Genomic DNA, 13,193 nt, shown 5'->3' on the forward strand with positions numbered 1-13,193 from the left:
AAGTCCCGGTAGCATCTTAGTAAACCTCTTCTGCACTCTTTCTAGTTTAATAATATCCTTTCTATAACAGGGTGAACGGTACACAGTATTCCAAGTGTGGCCTTACCAATGTCTTGTATTCTGATCGAGAGTGGGTGGACACTTGATGGGCTGAATGGCCTCCTTCTGCACTGTAGTGATTCTATGATGACCCATGACATGCCCTTCCCATTCTGCTAACTCAGTTTTTTTTTCCCTGTAAAGGCTGTAGTTGCTATAGGGGGCAAGATATAGTGTAAGAAATGAGAGGAATTATTGCCTGCAATAGCTGGTGTCCTCCCACTGACTGGTTGGAGGATTGCAACAGGGAAGTGACGACAGGCTGCTCTAGGGCAGAGCCCTGGCAGTCAGTACAGCAGCCTGCTCGGGCTTCAGCTCAGAGGCAGTGCCGAGGGCACGGGGGAAGCAGCAGCGGCAAAGCAGCGGCAGCATGAGCCCGCTGGCAGCCAGGGCAGTCCGGGGGCTGCTCCAGCTCCGCCCGCAGCCTCCCCGCCTGGGCAAGCTGCTCTCCGGCTGGCAGCAGCCCCCGGCCGGGTGGGCACAGCCGGAGGATCCTTCCAGCCGCAGCCCCGGAGAGAGGAAGAGCGACATGTGGGAAATGTACAGCGACACCAAGAAAGTCAGCGAAGGTGAGAGTTGCGCCGGGTCTCAGCATGGCAAAGAGAGCGATCCCCAGGCAGCCAGCCACAAACATCTGCATCTGGACGCTGTCTCATATCTGTCTCCAATTCCCTGAGCATCTAGACCGCCTCCAGACAGAGCAGCGCCGTCCACCCCATTGCAAATTCAAAATTAGAGCTTCCTACAGCGCAGAGAGAGGCCATTTGGCCCATCGGGCTTGTGACAGCTCGCTTATAATTCATTTATTATTTATTAGTGTCATAAGTGGGCGGCGTGGTGACATAGTGGTTAACACTGCTGCCTCACAGCGCCAGGGACCCAGGCTCAATTCCTGGCTTGGGTCACTGTCTGTACTGAGTTTGCATGATCTCCCTGTGTCTGCTTGGGTTTCCTCTGGGTGCTCCGGTTTCCTCCCACAGTCCAAAATATGCAAGTTAGGTGGATTGGCTGTGCTAAATTGCCCCTTAGTGTCCCAGGATGTGCAGGTTAAGTGGATTGGCCATGCTCAATTGCCCCTAGTGTCAGAGGGATTAGCTTGATAAATGAGGGTACAGGAATAGGGTCTGGGTGGAATTGTGGTTGGTAGACTTGATGGGCTGAATGGCCTCCTTCTGTACTGTAGGGATTTTATGATTGTATGATTCTATTCAAAGTATGCTTACATTAATAGTGCAGAGAAGTTACTGTCTAAATCCTGTAGTTGCCACACTCTGTTCAGGGACACTAAGGGAGAATTTAGCCTGGCCAGTGCACCTAACCAGCATGTCTTTCGAACTGTAGGAGGAAACCGGAGCACCTGGAGGAAACCCACGCAGACATGGGGAGAATGTGCAGACTCTGCACAGTGACCCAAGTCGGGAATCGAACCTGGGTCCCAGGCGCTGTGTGGTCAGTGTGCCACCGTGCTGCCCCTTAAAAGATTTGGGGTTGAAATTTACTGTCTTGCCCACCACGGGAATCATAGCGGATGAGGGGGTGGACCATGGAAACGCCCGTTAATCTCGGGCAGGATTTTCTGGGTTCAGGACGAGTGTGACTGGAAAATCCCCTGCTCCTACATTTATATAGCGACCTTCATGAACGTTGTGGGCAGGATTTTCCAGCCGCATTGCCCCCAGACTGGAAAATCCTGCCTGAGGTCAGTGGACCCTTACATGGCCCGTGACTCGCCCGCTACTACTCCCGTGGTGGGCGGGATGGGAAAATTCCCACCGGATATCTCAAAGGGCTTCACTGCTAACGATGAACCTCTTTGTGGAGGCACGTTGGCGATGAGGGAAACTCCACAGCCAGCTTATGCACAGCAAGATCCCACAAACCGCAGTGGGACAATTGGCTGGGTCTGTCTTTGCAACGGAACCTGAAACAAGAACAGAGGATGCTGGAAAAGTTCAGCAGATCTAGCAGCTTCTGTATGGAAAGAAATAGGTCTCATTTATTAATTTATGGGGTGTGGGCACCGTTGGCTGGACGATTTATTGCCCATCCCAAATTGCCTTTCAACTGAAGCGATGTTAGGCCATTTCAGAGGGCAGTTGAGAGTCAACCACATCGCTGTGGCTCTGGAGTCATACATAAGTCAGATCAGGTAAAGATGACATTTCCTTCACTAAAGGACATTAGTGAACCAGATGGGTTTTTAGACAATCAACAATGGTTTCATTGTCATTCTTGTAATTCATTTTGTGCCATCTGCAGTGGTGGGATTTGAACGCACCTCCTGAAAGCATTAGCCCGGGTTACTGGTTGAGTGACAATACCTCAATGCCACCGACTCCCCTCCACTGTGTGACTTCTTAAAGTTGCTACCTTTTGTTGCAGTTTCTTGCACCTATGCTTCAATGTCTAACGTGTTCTCTCCCCAGTCAGCTGTAACAAACAGCCAGAAAGACTCACAATGTTAACTCTGTTTCTCTCTCCTAACAGGAGTTTGCACATCCTCCTCGTGCCTGCGTGGGTTTCCTCTGGGTGCTCCAGTTTCCTCCCACAGTCCAAAGATGTGTGGGTTAGGTTGATTGGCTACGCTAAGAAATTGCCCCTTAGTGTCCAGGGATGCATAGGTTAGAGGGATTAGTGGGTATGATATGTCGGGATATGGGGGTAGGGCCTGGGTGGGATTGTGTTTGGTGCAGACTCGATGGGCCGAAGGGCCTCTTTCTGCACTGTAGGGTTCTATGATGCTATGATTTAATGAGATGCTGCCAGACCTGCTGAGTTTTTCCAGCATTTTGTGTTGTTGATTGGTTAGGACACTGGGTATAATTTCTCTGCTGTTCTTTGCCCTAGATAGTCTGTCAAGTCCACCTGAAGGGGCAGATGGGGCCTCGATTTTAACATTTGATTCCCATTAACCCTGCTCCCTCCATTCTTTTGCGACGCGGTGGCACAGTGGTTAGCACTGCTTACAGTATCAGGGACCCGGGCTCGATTCACGGTCCCTGTCTGTGCGGAGTCTCCCCGTGTCTGCGTGGGTTTCCTTCAGGTGATCCGGTTTCCTCTCTCAGTCGAAAGATGTGCTGGTTAGGGTGCATTGGCCGTGCTAAATTCTCCCTCAGTGAAGCCGAATAGGAGCTAGAGTGTGGCGACCAGGGGATTTTCAGAGTAGCTTCATTGCAGTGTTAATGTAAGCCTACTTGTGACACTAATAAATAAGCTTAAACTTCAAATCATAGAACCCTACAGTGCAGAAATAGGCCCTTCGGCCCATCGAGTCTGCACCGAACACAATCCCACCCAGGCTCTACCCCAATATCCCTACATATTATACCCACTAATCCCTCTAACCTACGCATCCCTGGACACCAAGGGGCAATTTCTTAGCATGGCCAATCAAGCTAACCCGCACATCTTTGGACTGTGGGGGGGAAACCAGAGCACCCGGAGGAAACCCACGCAGACACGAGGAGAATGTGCAAACTCCACACAGACAGTGACCCGAGCTGGGAATTGAACCCAGGACCCTGGAGCTGTGAAGCAGCAGTGCTAACCACTGTGCTACCGTGCCGCCCCAACTTCTTTAGCATAGTCCTCTCCCCCTGACCTCCCCCACCCCCCGCCACCCACCCCCCCTCCTTCCTAAGTGTTTATCCGATGCCCTTTCAAATGTTATGACAGAATCAGGCTGGGCATTCCAGATCTTAACGATGTGTCCATGCGGCCTTCTAACCTCAAGACACTAGAATAGTCCACGAGTTTCAGTGACATTAAATGTCAACAAAAGATGGTCATCGTCTTTTTAGCTCTAACAGAATGTAGTCGATCCTCCAGCCAACAGACCTTATGACCACCGCCTTTCCATTTATAGAGAGGATGTCGACAGTGAATTTGAGACACTTAAACCTTCTAACTGCTGATGCCAGATCAGGTTTCCCATTAAGCAACGTACCTCTTCCGAGGTCTTTCCCATATTTTTTGCTCCCAGTGTGTGCCCAGGAGATTCTATTCTGGATCGGGGAACAATGGAATAGCAGCGGGCATAACGAGAGTAGGAGTTCAAATGAGAGATAGTGATAGGAGATTGCCACTGAGCTCTCCAATGGGAGGTAAATCTGTGAGCTGATTCCATCTACTCACCTTTACCCCATATCCCTTAATATCTTTGGGTCACAAACATCTGTCAATCTCAGTCTTAAAACACAGCTATGAGGTAGCATAATTTGCCATTCAAAGATAAAGGTGTGGAATGCCCTGCCTGCAGCAGTAGTGGACTCGCCAACTTTAAGGGTGTTCAAATGGTCAGTGGATAGGCATATGGATAACATTGGAATAGTTTAGGTTAGAGGTCATTAGATTGGTTCCACTGGTTGGTGCAACATTCAGGGCTGAAGGGCCTGTACTGCGCTGTAATGTTCTATGTTCTATAATTCCTAACATCTACAACCCTTGTGTGTGTGTGTGTGTGTGTGTGTGTGTGTGTGTGTGTGTGTGTGTGTGTGTGTGTGTGTGTGTGTGTGTGTGTGTGTGCGGGTGTGAGTGCATGCAGTTGTGTGCACATGCGTGTGTGTGTGCATACACCTATTGGTGTGTGTCTTTGTGTGCACACATGTTTGTGCGGGTGTGCGCATGCGGGTGTGTGTGCACACGTGTTTGTGCACGGGTGTCTGTGTGCATGTGTGCGAGCGTGTGCTGCTGGTTTGTGTGCATGTGCGTGCCACACGTGCACACACATTTGTGTGCATGTCTGTGTGCGCATGTTTGTGAGCGTGTGCATGCGTTGTGTGTGTAGAAGCGTTTCCTAGTTTCATTCCTGAAAGGTCTGCCTGTAATATTTAGACTATGACCCTCTAGTCTTAGACTTCCAGAGCAGCTGAAATGGTTTCTCCCTGTCTGTTCCCCCGTTGTGGTCTTCTGGTGAAGGGCATGGAGATTGATGTCCTGTCTGGTTTCACAAGTGTGCTATCTGTACTGACTAGAATGCTGGCTTTTTGCCTAGCCTGGGCTTCCTGCTCACTCGGGTGAATGTTCTGCACTATGCCTGATGCAAGGAATTGAAAAGGAGACGTGCAATTAAAACTAATTATCTTCAATATCTGGAATTAACAGGACAAAAGCAGAGCATTTAACCCAACCAGTCAATGTCAGTGTTCATTGCTCCATGCAAGCTTCATGCCACCTTATCAGTGTAACCTTCTGTTCTTTGCCCTTTGGAAGGATGGTGGGGAAAGTGTGGATGAATTAGGGTTAATGGGGATACAGATATTGATTTTTCTTTCTGTGCTAAAAGTACATCTCACAACACAGGAAAAGGTGGAGGCTGTTCAGCCCCTTCACGTCTTCACCATTCATTGGTTTGAGACTGGTCTGTACCTAATTCCATTTAAGAAGTCTCACAACACCAGGTTAAAGTCCAACAGGTTTATTTGATAGTAAACGCCACGAGCTTTCGGAACGCTGTTCCTTCGTTAGGCGAGTGGAGAGATCTGATCAGAACTTTCCACTCACCTAACAAAGGAACAGTGTTCTGAAAGCTCGTGGCATTTACTATCAAATAAACCTGTTGGACTTTAACCTGGTGTTGTGAGACTTCTTACTGTGTTTACCCCAGTCCAACGCCGGCATCTCCACATCCTAATTCCATTTGCCAGTTATGCGACAGAATGAGGAAATGGGATGTTTTGTGTAGGGTAAATGTTTATAGAATAATAACTAACAGCACATTTATATCCTCAATTTCACAGACCTGATCTTTCCAGGAAGAGCGAACTTTCTGAATCCAGATGGAATATTTGCCAACAATGAGGTCTGTCTCTCAGACATTGAGATTTACGGTTTTGACTATGACTACACGCTAGCCTTTTACTCCAACAACTTGCACACTCTGATCTTCAACGCGGCACGGGAAATCCTCATTCAGCAGCATAAAGTGAGTATCCAGTGCTCAGACAATTTTAACGTATGGGCGTCAACGTGGCACGGTGGTTTGCATTGCTGCCTCACAGCATCAGGAACCTGGGTTCAATTCCAGTCGTGGGAAATTGTGGAAGTTTGCACGTTCTCCCTGTGTCTGTGTGGGTGTCCTCCAGGCACTCTGGTTTCTTCCCACAGTCCAAAGATGTGCAGGTTAGGTGGACTGGCCGTGCTAACTTGTCCCTTAGTGTCCAAAGGTATGTACTTTAGGTGGATTGGTCATGCTAAATTGCCCCTTAATGTCCAAAGATGTGCAGATTAGATGATTGGCCAAGCTAAATTGCCCCTTAATGTCCAAAGATGTGCAGATTAGATGATTGGCCAAGCTAAATTGCCCCTTAATGTCCAAAGATGTGCAGATTAGATGATTGGCCAAGCTAAATTGCCCCTTAGTATCCAAAGATGTGCAGGTTAGGTAGATTGGCCATGCTAAGTTGCCCCTTAATGTCCAAAGATGTGCAGGTTGGGTAGATTGGCCATGCTAAATTGCCCCTTAATACCCAAAGATGTGCAGGTTAGGTAGATTGGCCATGCTAAATTGCCCCTTAATACCCAAAGATGTGCAGGTTAGGTAGATTGGCCATGCTAAATTACCCCTTAGTGTCCAAAGATGTGCAGGTTGGGTAGATTGGCCATGCTAAATTGCCCCTTAGTGTAGGTCAGGTGGATTATGGGAAATGTGTAGTGTTGCAGAGATAAGAAGGGGGAGAGAGCCTGGGTAAGATACCGTGTCAGAGCCAGGGATCTAGGTTCAATTCCAGCCGTGGGAAACTGTGTGGAGGTTGCACATTTTCCCTGTGTCTACGTGGGTTTCCTCCGGATGCTCTGGTTTCCTCTCACAGTCCAAAGATGTGCAGGTTAGGTGGATTGGCTAGGCTAAATTGTGCCTTAGTGTAGGTCAAGTGGATTAGCCACGTGTAGGACTGCAGAGACAGGGCAGGGGAGAGAACCTGGATAAGAGACCCTGTCAGTGAGTCGATGCAGACTCAATGGCCTCTTCTGCACTGTAGGCATTCTATGATGTTCTTGAACCCAATTCAAATTAGGCCACAATCCTCCACCTATTCTTGCCTCCGGGATTTTCTGTTCCTGCTGATGGATAACCTCCAGTGTGTGTTTCCTGGTGGCAAGTGGTGCAGTCAGTGGAAAAGGGCAGAAAACGTTACCCTTGCCAGTGACACCCATACCCTGTGGAAGGATGAGGAAAAGGAAGATTATCACAAAATGATTTTTACACTTTTTAAAATTTCTTTCCCTTCATTTACATTGTTTGTGGGAGGTTGTTTGTGGAAGCGCCTACCTATAATAATACTTCTGTAACAAAAGGTGATGCCATTTCTTTTCATTTAGACATTTGTGTGTGGAACTGATTAGGTTGATTGGTCACGCTAAATTGACTCTAGTGTCACGGGATGAACAGGGTAAATATGTGGGTTATGGGAACCATAGAACCCTACAGTGCAGAAAGAGGCCCTTCGGCCCATCGAGTCTGCACCAAACACAATCCCACCCAGGCTCTACCCCCATATCCCTACATATTATACCCACTAATCCCTCTGACCTACACATCCCTGGACACAAGGGGCAATTTCTTAGGCCAATCAACCTAACCCGCACAACTTTGGACCGTGGGAGGAAACCGGAGCACCCAGAGGAAACCCACGCAGGCATGAGGAGAATGTGCAAGCTCCGCACAGACAGTGACCTGAGCCAGGAATCGAACCCAGGACTCTGGAACTGTGAAGCAGCAGTGCTAACCACTATGCCACCGTGCCGCACCTACTGTGCTGCACCTACTTTTGGTCGCCGCACTTACGCAAGGATATTTTGGCCTTGGAGGGAGTGCAGAGGAGGTTTACTAGGCTGATACCAGAGTTGAGGGGGTTGAGCTATGAGGAGAGGCTGAATAAACTAGGCTTGTACTCGTTAGCGTTTAGAAGAACGAGGGGAGATCTCATTGAGACGTATAAGATGATGAATGGGATGGATAGGATAGAGGTGGAGAGACTCTTCCTGCTCAGAAAGGACAGTAGGACTAGGGGGCACAGCCTCAAGATAAAGGGGGGGTGGTTTAGAACGGAGTTGAGGAGGAACTTCTTCACTCAAAGGGTGGTGAATCTCTGGAATTCTCTGCCCGTTGAGGTGGTGGAGGCTGCCTTGCTAAATATTTTTAATACGCGGGTTGATGGGTTTTTGATAAGCGAGGGGATTAAGGGTTATGGGGAGAGGGCGGGAATGTGGAACTGAGCCACGACAGATCAGCCATGATCTTATTGAATGGCGGGGCAGGCTCGAAGGGCTAGATGGCCTACTCCTGCTCCTATTTTCTTATGTTCTTATGTACTGTGCAAGAATAGGGCCTGGGCAGGATTGTGGTTGGTGCAGACCCGATGGGCTGAATGGCCTCCTTCTGCATTGCAGGGATTCTATGATGTCCAACCAGGACTTGGCATAACATAATATTCAGAGCTATGGACCAAGTGTTGGTAAATGGGATTAGGTGGGAAGTCACATGCCGGCACAGAGTCGATGGGCCGAAGGGCCTCATCTGCACTGTGTGATTCGAAGGTTCTAGCCTCGGAATTATTAGTTTGCGGGGGGATAAAACCGGTACTTGTTTGTGATTGGCTTGGCACAGCCGCCAAGACTTCAAGCTACTCACAATGGAAGCATTGTTACTTCAATGTGTTGCTCAAACTTAAAGCAATAGCGTCACCTTGGTGATGAATGCACTGCTGAATTCCTCCACAGGACCTGTGTGCCGAACACTAATCATTGCATTTGATTCCTCAGTTAACTAGCTATTTGTCCAGTGGGGTGGGTTCTCTCCACACCTTGTTCCCCCATTACATTTTCCCCACCCTTCCGGTTTGTATTTGTGGTATTAGTCAAGGTAAACACTTATTGGATTTGCATATTTAGTAAATACAATTTTAACACTTGCAGCAGAGCTAGAACTTTTGAAACTGGCAAAATTAAATTGTTTTCCTGTAAGTTGTTAAGAATTGCTGATTAATTAGCTTCAATATTTCCCCCCCACTCCACTCATCCCTTACTTTTGAAGGTATTTATTTATTTCTTATTTATTAGTCTCAAGTAGGCTTACATTAACACCACAATGAAGTTACTGTGAAATCCCCTCATTGCCACACTCCAGTGCCTGTTCGGGTGCTGTAATAAGTCTTCGGAGGCAGAAACCATTTCATCAAAATCCCTTTATTTACAAACTCTAACAGCCGCACAGAGTGCTATCAGTCAGTTACCTGAGGGTGTCAGAGGAACTGACACTCCTGGTTAAATACAAGGCAAAGACTCCCTGATTGGCCCATCAATTGGATCCTTAATCAGGGAGCTCATACTCCAATAGGTCAACCTCAATGGTATGATTGAAGTCTTTACACTCCTTTCCCCTCCCAATGTCTGAGGAATCCCTGGTATCCAGGTGCCTCAGGTACACTGAGGGAGAATTTAGCGTGGCCAGTGCACCTAACAAGCACCTCTTTTGGAATGTGGGAGGAAACTGGAGCACCCAGAGGAAACCCACGCAGACACGGGGAGAATGTGCAGATTCCACACAGACAGTGACCCAAACCGGGACTTGAATCCAGGTCCCTGGTGCTGTGAGATAGCAGTGCTAACCACTGCGCCACCGTGCCGCCCTATTCAGTCTTCAGTTCTCACTGGATAATGGTACCCAACATTGACACAATGGACCATGACTTTTCTCTATTTGTATGTAAGTGGTTTTCCTGACTTTCATTTGCTGAATGGTCTGGCTGTAATTGAAAGTATTTTTGGTGGTGATGAGCTGCTTGTTGAACGGCTACAGTCTGTGTGGGCCAGCTACACCCACAGTGCTGTTCGGGAGGGAGTTCCAGGATTTTGATCCAGCCACAGTGAAGCACTATATTTCTAAGTCAGTTCTGGGGGTCAGCTAAGAAGGCAGCTCACCATCACTTTTTTAAGGACAATTAGGGATGTGCAATAAAGGTTGGCTTAGTCAACGACACTACACCCCAAGAATTCATTTAAAAAAAATTAGGATGATGAGTGGAGGGGAACCACTCCATCAGTCACATATGACCTCCATGTGGTAGTCACGTGTTACTGCTGTACCCTAACCCTTCTAGATAGTAGTGGTCTTGGGTTTGGAATGTGTTGATGAATTCCTTGTAGATGGTACACACTGCTTCTACTGTGCGTCGCTGGTGTGTTGAAGTGGAAATTTCCTGCTTCTTGACTGTGACACTAAGACCCAACAAAAGTAATTCCAACAAAATAACTAGTCTTTATTTACGAAAGACTGCATGCAGTATTGGCAGTGACTTGAGTTTGGAGAGCAGTCATTACGACTTGCTAATTCTGTCTCAAGTCTGCGCCTACATAAAGAATCAGCTCAGTAATTATACACAATCATTATCAGTTTGCGTGACCAGAGCTTAGTCAGGAATTCGATCAGTAGTAGCGTCATAACCAATGTCATAAATCATGGTACAACCTGCTGACCTCCTAGAACTCTTTGTCTCATCAGTCACACCTTTATCCTGTCTTCTGATAGAACAGAAGAAGGTCGGTGACTCCCTTCATCCCTGATCTTATCTTGTCTTACTCATACAGCCCTAGGTTATGCGGAGTCAGCCTTATCAGGTCTTACAGGGGTCAGGCATTTTGGAATAGCTTGGTCAGCTTTCCTTATTTTGTACCAAACAGTTGATCAATTTTCCCATTACTTCGTTCGTACGACTTCACAGGTGGAGGGAGTGAATGTTTGTAGATATGATGCTAATCAAGTGGGCTGCTTTGTCCTGGGTGGTGTCAAGCTTCTTAAGTGTTGTTGTGGCTGCACCCATCCAGGCAAGTGGAGAATGTTCCATTACAGCCTTTATTGTGCTATGTAGATAGTGGATAGGCTTTGGAGAGTCAGAAGGTGTGTAACTCAGCACAGGATTCCTAGCCTATGACCGGCTCCTGTAGTCGCAGTATTTATACGGCTGGTCCAGTTCAATTTCTGGTCAATAGTAACCTCCAGGATGTTGTTAGTGGTGGATTCAGCAATGGTAATGCCATTGAAAGTCAACAGGTAATGATTAGATTCTCTCTTGGTTGGAGATGGTCATTGCCTCGTCCTTGTGCGGCGTGAATATTACTTGCTACTTGTCGGCCCAAGTTTGGATATTATCTTGCTGCATTTGGACATGGGCTGCTTCGAGTTCTGAGGAGTCGCGAATGGTGCTGAACATTGTGCAGTCATCTGCGAACATCCCCACTTCTGACCTTATAATGGCAGGAAGGTCGTTGATGAAGCAGCTGAAGATGGGTTGGGCCTTGAACATTAGCCTGAGAAACTCCTACAGTGGTATCCTGAGCTGAAATGATTAATCTCCAACCACCACAACCACCTTCCTATGTACCGGGTATGATTCCAACCAGAGGAGAGATTTCCCCCTGACTCCCATTGACTCCAGTTTTGCCAGGGCTCCTTGATGCCACACAGCCAAATGTGACCATGATGTCAACGGCTGTCTGTCTCACCTCACTTATGGAGTTCAGCTCTTTTATCCAAATTTTAACCAAGGCTGTAATGAGGTCAGGAGCTGAGTGACCCTGGCGAAACCCAAACTGGGCGTCACTGAGCTGGTTATTGCTGAGTTGGCGCTGCTTGATGGCACTGTCGATGACCTCCATCTATCACATTACTGATGGTCGAGAGCAGACTGATTTGGGCAGTAATTGGCCGGGTTGGATTTGTCCTGCTTTTTGTGTACAGGACGTACCTGGGCAATTTTCCACATCTCTGGGTAGATGCCAGTGTTGTAACTACTGGAACAGCTTGGCTAGAGGAGCGGCAAGTTCTGGAGCACAAGTCTTCAGTATTATTGCCGGAATATTATCAGGGCCCATTGCCTTTGCAGTATCCAGTGCCTTTGTCTGTTTCTTGATATCACGTGGAGTGAATCAAAGTGGCTGGAGACTGGCATCTGTGATGCTTCAGAGGCCTCTTGTACAGAATTCCCCACCGCAGCAAATAGGGTAGACAGAGAGAAACTATTAAATCCTTTAATCATCTGTAAACCTGGGTTAGCACCGCTGCCTCACAGCGCCAGGGACCTGAGTTCAATTCTGGTCTCGCTGTCTGAGTGGAGTTTGTACCTTCTCCCTGTGTCTGCGTGGGTTTCCCCTGGATGCCACGACAGATCAGCCATGATCTTATTGAATGGCGGGGCAGGCTCGAAGGGCTAGATGGCCTACTCCTGCTCCTATTTCTTATGTTCTTATGTTCTTATTCTTATGCTCCAGTTTCCTCCCACAGTCCAAAATTGTGCAGGTTAGGTGCATTGGCCATACTAAATTGCCCATACTGTCAGGGGGATTAGCAGGGTAAATATGTGGCATAACGGGGAGTAGGGCCTGGGTGGGATTGTGGCCAGTGCAAGCTCGATGGGCTGATCGGCCTCCTTCTATCCCAATTAAATCAATCGTTAGTCACGTTTACTCAAGGGAATGCAAGTCTGGTTTACGCAAGACACTCTCCTAATTTAACCATTTTAGCCCTGGCATAGTTCTGGTAAATTTCAGGCCATCATTTCCACTGCCACCCCCACTCCCCCCACCACCCCCACGGCTGCCCCTTCCTGACGTGCAATTCCTAGAACAGAATAAAGGAACCGTGAGGATCCCAAGCTACATCTGTCTACTTACCGTGCCCAGAGCCCTGCTTTCCGCTCTGTCTTTCCCGGGATGTTCCCTTTAAATGAAGGGGGTTACACCAATCTCCTGAAATCTCCTGAGTAACAGGTGGAATCAGAAAAGAAATCCCGCTCACTTCAAAGCGCACCTTAATTTAGAAATGATTGGCTTTGAAGGGCCAGTGTTGAGGTGGGGTGTATTTGTTTATTAAATTTGGCCTTTATAGCGAGGGGGATTGAATATAAAAGCAGGGAGGTCTTGCTGCAACTGTACAGGGCACTGGTGAGGCTGCAGCTGGAGTACTGTGTGCAGTTTTGGTCACCGCACTTGCGCAAGGATATATTGGCCTTGGAGGGAGTGCAGAGGAGGTTCACTCGGCTGATACCAGAGATGAGGGGGTTGGCCTATGAGGAGAGACTAAATAGACTGGGTCTGTACTC

At 48.0% G+C, this 13,193-nt stretch overlaps 1 protein-coding gene across 1 annotated transcript in view; it reads left to right on the forward strand.

Moving 5' to 3' along the window:
* The first annotated feature begins 380 nt into the window (after positions 1–380).
* The window catches only part of nt5dc3 (5'-nucleotidase domain containing 3), a 35,115-nt gene continuing 22,302 nt past the window's right edge, over positions 381–13,193 (forward strand). Inside the window, exons 1-2 of the mRNA XM_080191316.1 lie at positions 381–668; positions 5,838–6,022. Coding sequence (XP_080047442.1) covers positions 470–668; positions 5,838–6,022 — 384 coding nt within the window. The 5' untranslated portion in view covers positions 381–469. The remainder of the gene's footprint in view (positions 669–5,837; positions 6,023–13,193) is intronic.

Source organism: Carcharhinus amblyrhynchos, chromosome 6 (assembly GCF_965287045.1).
Source record: "Carcharhinus amblyrhynchos chromosome 6, sCarAmb.v2.hapA, whole genome shotgun sequence".
Classification (NCBI taxonomy): domain Eukaryota; kingdom Metazoa; phylum Chordata; class Chondrichthyes; order Carcharhiniformes; family Carcharhinidae; genus Carcharhinus; species Carcharhinus amblyrhynchos.